Source organism: Callithrix jacchus, chromosome 3 (assembly GCF_049354715.1).
Source record: "Callithrix jacchus isolate 240 chromosome 3, calJac240_pri, whole genome shotgun sequence".
Taxonomy (NCBI): Eukaryota; Metazoa; Chordata; class Mammalia; order Primates; family Cebidae; genus Callithrix; species Callithrix jacchus.
Window position 1 is genome coordinate 53168237 of NC_133504.1, and position 8372 is coordinate 53176608.

An 8372-nucleotide genomic window follows, 5' to 3' on the forward strand; every position below is an offset into this window, starting at 1 on the left:
GGAGGTTGAGGCTGTGATGAGCCATGCATTACAGCCTGGGTGACAGAGTTCAACTCTGTCTCAAAAAATTAAATTAATTAATTAAAAAATAAATATTTTCAATTTTATTATGAAATTATTGTAGTGTGTTTCTCACCTCTGTCAGATCTGTTTGGTTCTTTCTTCAATCTTTCAGTTCTTATACCATTTTATTGTTATCCCTAGATTCCTTGGATTGGTTTTGACTTTCACCTCAATCTCAATGATCTTTATTCCTATCCATATTCTAAATTCTGTGTCTGCCATTTCAGTCATTTCAGCCTGGTAAAGAGCCATTGCTGGGGAAGCAGTTATTTGGAGGAAGGAAGACACTCTGGCTTTTTGAGTTGCCAGAGTTCTTATGCTGGTTCTTTCTCATCTGTTGGGCTGATATTCCTTTAACGGTGGCTTAATCTTAGCATAGTCCATTGATTTTGTTTCTGGATGTTTTCAGCAGGGGGCCAAGGCTTTGTTCAGGGTCTTCATTTGCAGCTGAATTCTTGTCCTTGGTTTCACAGGGTGGTATGTGCAAAGTATTTTTGGTGTTGACGTTTGGGCTGTGATCTAGCAGATGGTGTGTAAGTGTCATGGCTGGCAGGCAGGGTGTTACTCAGCCACGTGGCTCCTCTGTCATTTGCAGCCATTTTCCTCAGCACTCTCTAACAGTGTGGGCTCCTCTCCCACTTGAGTGCTGGCTGCAGATCTCAGTTTTGCACACCTAAGCTACACACTACACCCGGGGGCAAGCTCAGGCTTTACATTCCCTCTCCAGCTTGGGGGCAACAGGGACAGGGGCCTTAGCCGTAGTAACGGCAGAGGGCCTTTCACTTGTCTCTTGGAGCTCTACCCCAGAGAAACAGAGAGCTGCTACCAATCAGAGTGGCTGCGTTGTGTGTCCAAGCTTGGGGGTCTGGGGAGGGCCTGCCTCATGATGAACAGTGGGTCCAGGAGGCTCACAGGAAGGACAGAATGGCCTCTTCTCCTTAGGGCAGCTGAGAGATGGAGGTGTGAGTAAAGCACTCAGAATCTTTGTTCCTTTTCTTGTCTGGGGGCAGCAAAGACAGTAACACTGCAGTGGCCGCCACAGAGGAACTTTCAGTCACCTCAGGGAGCTCCAGCCCAGAGAAATGCAGAGCCTCTGTCAGTGGAAATGCTCAGCCAGGAGGTGGAGCAGCTGTGCCGTGGGCTTGATCCAGGAGCCCTGTTTGGTTAAAAGCAGGGAGTTAGGGGCTCACAAAGAATAGATACTTAGCACCTTTCCATATGGCACCTGGCATGCTAGAGCTGGGAGTAAAGCCCTCAAACCCTTTGTTCCTGCCCCAATCTGAGGACAGCACTGGCAGAGCCACTGTCGTGGCAGTGGCAGAGGGGCTGTCAGTTGCCTCTGGGAGCTCCACCCCAGGAAGACACAGAGCCACTACCAGTGGGAATGCTCAACCAGGGGCAGGGCAGCCACTCTGCAGTCCTGAGCTGAGGGCCCTGCCTGGTGAACAGTAGACAGTGAGGGCTCACAGGAGAGAAACTGAGCTCCCCTTTGTACGGTGTCTGTGGCATGCTGGAGGTGCCAGTGACTTGACCAGTCCTTTGTTCCTTCCCCAGCCAGAGGGCAGACAGGGCGGTGCCACAGCAGCTGCAACGGCTGAGAGGTTTTGCATTGCCTCTGGGATTTCTTCCCCAGAGAAAGGCAGAGCCACCGATGACTGAAGGTGGGGACAAGGTGGCTGTGCTGGGTTCCCAGGTTGAGAGGCTCTGCCCAGTGAGGAGTAACAGAAGCAGGGACTCAAATGAAGAACAGTCTGGGCACTTTTCTGTAAGGCTGCTACACTGTAAGGCTGGAGGCCTGAGTTAGTGTGGAATCTCTTTGCTCCCTCAACCCCTGCTCAAGCCTGAGCACAGCAGGAGCGGGGGTTGTGGAGCAGCAAAAACGGTGGCACTGCTAATTCTGGGAGGTCTATCCCAAGGAAGTACAGAGCTGCTACCAGCTGAGAGCCTAGGTGGGGCTGGGGTGGCTGGCGTCCCAGATCAGCAGGCCCTGCCCAGTAAGAGGTAGCAGAGGCAGGGCTTATGGGGAAAACAGTCTGGCTATTTTTCCATAAGGCAGCTGTGCTGTGCTGGGGGTCACATTAGTTCTCAATCTTTTTGCTCTCTTCAGAGCCTGAAGACTGCAGGGGCCAGAGCTGCAGAGCAGCAAAACTGACAGGCCTGCCTGCTACCACTAGGAGCTCCATCCCAGGGAAGTACGGGGCTGCTACCAGCCTGCAAGCTCAAGTGGCCATGCTATGGTCTGTTTAGCAAGTGCAGTGGAGGCAGGGTGTGCAGCCCATCTGCTCGGCAGCTCTGTTGATTCGACCCCTATCCTGGGGGCATGCCAGGCAACAGGACCTGCAGCTGCTGGTGCCAGGTTTCCCAGGGGTCCAAGGCCTGAGCTTTAGCTCTGCCTAGTCTCCACATAGCTGTTTATGTCTGTCTGGAGGCACCAGTGGTGGGGATGGTCATGGGGATCTCCTGAGCTGAGGGCTGCAAAGGTTCATGGAAAACTGTGGGTCCCAGGAGACACATATTCACCATTTACCCACGGTGGGGATCCTTCCCAGGCTTTGCCCCAGTCCTAGGTGGGCAGCCGTCCTGTCTCACTCTTCTCTATTCTTTGTGGGTCATGTTGCTTCCCTGATGAATCCCAGTGTGTCCACCCGGATAATCCAGCTAAAGAGCTTGTATGTTTATTCCCTACTCTCTCGCCTCTCCATGAGAGCGGCACACACTAGCTGCTTCTAGTTAACCATCTTGGCACTCCCCTCCCCATTTCTTCATTCTTTTTAAAATTTTCAGAGAGGGCCAGACAGAAAATTTAAATTTAAAATTTTCAGAAAACAGACTGTTTTCCCCATGAGTCCTGCCCCTGCTGCCTCTTACTGGGCAGTGCCTCCTGACCAGACATGCGAGGGTCATGTCTCACTCTGTATGTATCCATGAAACCAAGAGTGAATAAACCCATTTGGCTCATTGGACTTTTTTGCTTGTGGTTTGAAAGGGAAATTTAGATTCCTTTAGATAAACCTCTTTGCATAAAAGTAATCACGCCTCTGCTGGCTGTCTGGTAGGGATGAACTAATAGAAGTAACGTCCATGCTTGGGGTGGTGATTCATGGGTTTAACAAGTAGAGTTGCAGAAGCAATGGTTTATACTTGATAATCCATTGAACCTAGTAAATATTTGACATCTTCTCAGGTTACTTAATTATATTAATCTTATGTATATATTTACCAGGTATGATTATAACTTGTTACATTAATAGTTATAACTTCTATGTTTTTAATGCCTGCTATTTGCCAGATATTGTGTTAGCATCCCTGCTCTACTATCTCTAATCTTCACGATAAACCTTATAAGGTAGCTATCATTATCTCCATTTTGCAGGTGAAGAAAAGCAACTGAGACTCACAGAGGTTAAAGAATTAGTACAAGCAAGCAATAAACCAAGATTTGAGTCAAAGTGCATGAGATACAAAGCTTTCTCCATTACTCTCCTGCCTCAGCAATTTTCACTATAATTGTGTTTTGTTTTCTTTCTTTTTGAGACAGGCTCTCGCTCTGTTGCCCAGGCTGGAGTGCAGTGGCACAATCTGAGCTTATTGAAACCTCTGCTTCCCAGGTTCAATCGATTCTTGAGACTTAGCCTCCCAAGTAGCTGGAACTACAGGCACTCACCACCATGCCCTGCTAATTTTTGTATTTTTAATAGAAATGGGTTTCACCCCCGTAATCCCAGCACTTTGGGAGGCCGAGGCGGGTGGATCACGAGGTCAAGAGATCGAGACTATCCTGGTCAACATGGTGAAACCCCGTCGCTACTAAAAAAATACAAAAAAATTAGCTGGGCATGGTGGCACATGCCTGTAATCCCAGCTACTCAGGAGGCTGAGGCAGGAGAATTGCCTGAACCCAGGAGGCGGAGGTTGCAGTGAGCCGAGATTGCGCCATTGCACTCCAGCCTGGGTAACAAGAGCGAAACTCCGTCTCAAAAAAAAAAAAAGAAATGGGTTTCACCATATTAGCCAGGCAGGTCTCAAACTCCTGGCCTCAAATGATCTGCTCACATCAGCCTCCCAAAATGCTGGGACTGCAGGCATGAATCACCGGGCCTGGCCTCGTTTTGTTTTCTTAATTTCATTATTTGGTGCCTCTGAAAAAAATTTTTGGAATAATCTCAAATTTACCAAACAGCAGTAAGTAGAGTGAGATGCTTTTTTTTTTTTCTCCACCATTGAGAGTAAGTTTGGAACCGTGTCTCAGAAAATTTACAATGTAATTCCTTCAAAGACATTCTCTTGTGTAACAACAAAACAAGCATAAACTGAGCAATTAACTTGATACATTTCCATAATCTACTCAGACCTCATTAAAATTTCACCAGCTGTCCTCAAATTATACTTTACAGCAAAAGAATCCAGTTCTAAAGCAGCCGTTATATTTGGCTGTCATGTCTGCTTCTGTTTTCTTATCAGTCCTCTCAACACCTTGATGCTGTTGAAGAGTACAACCCAGTTATGATACTATGTAGAATGTCTTCCAAATTGGGGTTTGTCTGTTGTTTTTCCATAATTAGATTCAGGTAATGCATCTTTAGCAGGAATATCACAAGGATGATACTATCCTCCTATTGTATTCTATCAAATGGCACATAGTTTCCATTTATCCCATTACTGGTGGTTATTAACTTTGATCACTTGGGTAAGGTAGTATCTGCCAAGGTTCCTCACTATACTCACTTTTTTTCCTTTGAAATTAATAAATATTTTATGGAGAAGTACCTTGAGACAATATAAATGTCCTGTTCCTCAATTTCTTTTTATATTTATATCACTCGGGGTTGTTTCTATTTAATTCCATTGATTATCATACATGACTATCGTTACATTTGATGACTTTTCAAATAAGTCGCGAAGAAGCTGTATGGTGAGGTGGGCTGGCCTGCAGAAATGATTACCTACAACTCAAAGAATGGCAGAACTTCATGGCTTCATAAAATTGAGCAGAATGTTGTGAGGTTAAAATAGATGTCTGGCAAAAGTAAATGAGTGAAACCTAATTAAAAAAATGTATTATATTTATCTCCAAGGTTAAAAATAAGAAAGCCAAATCCTTTCATTTCAAATTAAAGCTGCCTTCACAGATCCTTCTAAATCATTGGCATCTTGGTGGAAGTAGTTGGAAGGTGGTGTGCCTGGTCTAGATGCGTAGAGTCCTGGTGAGGATGGCATGTGGGCGTGGCACAAGGTACTATAAGGCGTTTGGTAGAACATGGAAGTTCCCCCTTCTGGGGACCAAACCCACCATATATGATTCTGAGAGTGTTGAGTACAAAGGATAATGCCACAGAGTTGATGAGAGCGCTCATTTTTCTCTGAAGGAAAACTTACGACAAATCCTGCAGTCTCACTAGTGCCTGTTTCTTTTTCACTAGCTGGAACAGATTATGTTGGCATCAACCGAAATCTGGACTTTGCTCCAGGAGTGCGCATGCAGACATTCCGAGTGACTATCCTTGATGACATGGGACAGCCCACCTTGGAAGGCCCAGAGAAGTTTGAATTACACCTTCAGATGCCTGTGGGTGCAGTGCTTGGAGAACCAAATAAAACTACTGTTTTCATCAAGGATACCATCACTGACTGTAAGCTGAGTGCTTGTAGTTCCTTTGATTGAAAGACTTTAAGAGGGAATAAAACAGCCAAGGCATGTCTACTAACAATGGAATGAAATTCTACTGTTTATAGATGTTAGCAATTCTGGTGTGTCAATGATATTGTCATTGATGTTATATTCTGGTGATATGTGGAAATGTAATTTATGTGACTGCATGGAGATAGAAATATATATAGAGAGAAAATATTTAGCCCACAAAGAATTAGACCGTGTTCATGTTCTTTTTCTATTTTGTTTTATTTTGTTTCTGAGGAAAGCAAGAAACCCTTGTCATCAATTAAATTAAAAGGTAAGATCAAAGGACTAACCTCTCTTTACTGATTGATGCTGGATATGAAACAGTTTTCAACTGTCTCTCTTTTCATAGATAAAGTTCTTTTAGCTAATTCTTCCAGTTTTCTTCACGAGTCCTTATCAGACTACTTGGTAGGGAAATTTTTCAACTCTCCATTCATTTTCACTCTTTTGTAAAAAAGGATAATAAACAGTAAAGTGATAAAAATGCAAGTAATGGAAAGGAAAAGAAAGAAAAGTTGAAGATTTGCATGGTTCACAAACTGCCCAGTTGGTTCTTATTTAATGTTAAATTGACACTATATATAGACGTGACCAATACCGCATAAATCAAAGTTTCCAAATTGTTTTGAAGCCACATTTTTATGCCCCACCATTATTTTTTAGGTATTTCTTGTGCAGATCTTTTTTTAAAATCTGTGTTTCAGACATTTATTTAACTTATTCTCAAGCCAACATGGTGTATAACAGAAAACATTTCCAGAAGTATTTTGTCCAAATACTGAATGGGGCTAAAAAGGTTCTCTGCATATATAGGTCAAGAAGTCCTCGTCTACTGTTAGCCCAGGTTTTGCTTCTTTGCTAGACTTTCATTTTCTCAATCAGAGAAAATATTTTTTAAGCTACCTTGTAACTCTTGACTTCACTTCTCCCTCTGTAATATGAGAAGTTTAGACTTGATTTCTGTTAAGATCTCTTCCAGTTCCATCTGATTCCTGTCTGAGCGCATATCTACTAACAAAAAATCACCCTCCCTTACCATGTAATTTGCCCAACTACCAGGGTCAAACATCCTTTTTTTTTTTTCCTTGAGACAGTCTTGCTCTGTCACCAGGCACCAGGCTGGCGTGCAGTGGCACAATCTCAGCTCACCGCAACCTCTGCCTCCTGGGTTCAAGCAATTCTACTGCCTCAGCCTCCCAAGTAACTGGGACTACAGGTGCACGCCACCATGCCCAGCTAACTTTTGTATTTTTTAGTAGAGACGGGGTTTCACCATGTTGGCCAGGATGGTCTCGATCTCTTGACTTCATGATCCGCCCACCTCAGCCTCCCAAAATGCTGGGATTACAGGCATGAGCCACGTGCTCGGCCCAGACATCTTTTAATTTAAATTCAACAAATATTTATTGGACTTCTTCTTCAGGTTAATGAGATATGTTTCTTTCGCACACATTAGAAAAAAAGTAATAGAAAAACTACACATGGACGAAGATAACTCTCAGATATACCTAAGAGACCCCGCAGAGGCCCTGATTTGGGCCCCAAATGAAGAAACAACTGAATTTCCTGCTGAGTTCCTGTGTGCCCAGGTGAAATTCACATTGTCAGGATTATGGAAGATTCTGTTTGGAACTTGAAATTAATTCCAGTCCTTCAGTATTTTTCAGAAAATCATCGTTTCTCTCTCTCATTGAATTTTTGTTACTTAAGTACACTCAGATGTATGCAGTGTTTAGGCATTCATATTTTGGGGTGAGGGATATTAAAAACAGTGCTTTTTATAAAGTCTGTTTCATTTCCAGTTTCTACTCATTAAGACGTGCCGGAGAAACAAAATTACATTTTTAGGTTTCTAAGATAAAACCTGGTGTATTCTAGTTATGACTTATAGTGGATTCTACAGTTCAATAATGAAAGTAATCTAGTGGCCCGAAAAAGTGAAAAAATGCCTGATTTCCTACCAGGAATGGAATTGCATACTATGGAAAATCAGGCTCATTTGTCATCCCTGATATGCTCTTCCCCTATGCTAACATTTTCATAGAAAAAGATATTAAGTACTCTTTTCTCACTTAATACTTGCGTTTTCTCAGAGCTGGAAAGTGTAATGGAGATACACTAGAGGTCCCATGATGTTGCTGTGGGTGTGTAAACTTTAAATGGAAACACGTTGTATATTTTATTCCAGTACCCAGGGTCCAGTGTAAGGGGTCCACTGACAGGGTGAATGAAAAAGACAGGCAGTTAAGGGCCATCACTTACTGGAGCAGAGACACCAGTCATAGGTCCTTGGTGCACTGCTGTACCTGCCCGGGTTCAGCCCGGGAGACAGTGAACTATGGGGAGCAACCCAACACTGATGACTCTATCGTTGGCTATAGAGTCTTCCAGCTAAGCATTCAAAGCTTTGTCACTAAGGCAGCAGAATGTTGCTGCTCCTAACCTTATTTATAATAATAAATAATTATAAGCAACCTAAATGCCCAATACTCAGGAACTGGTTAACTGAATTATAGGACATCTACTTAATAGAATAGTATGAATTCTAGAGTATTCATGACCATGTGGCTATTGCAGTCCTTAAACATATGGAAAAGTCTAAAAGAAAAATGCCTGGAAATGGCAATAA

General features: G+C 43.5%; 1 protein-coding gene across 2 annotated transcripts in view; it reads left to right on the top strand.

The window, feature by feature from the left end:
* FREM3 (FRAS1 related extracellular matrix 3) overlaps window positions 1–6025 on the top strand; it is a 107115-nt gene extending 101090 nt beyond the window's left edge. For both annotated transcript variants that reach the window (XM_002745319.6, XM_035292902.3), the window contains exon 8: window positions 5484–6025. In XM_002745319.6, the coding sequence (XP_002745365.4) occupies window positions 5484–5725 (242 nt within the window). In that variant the 3' untranslated portion in view covers window positions 5726–6025. The remainder of the gene's footprint in view (window positions 1–5483) is intronic.
* The last annotated feature ends 2347 nt before the right edge of the window (window positions 6026–8372 follow it).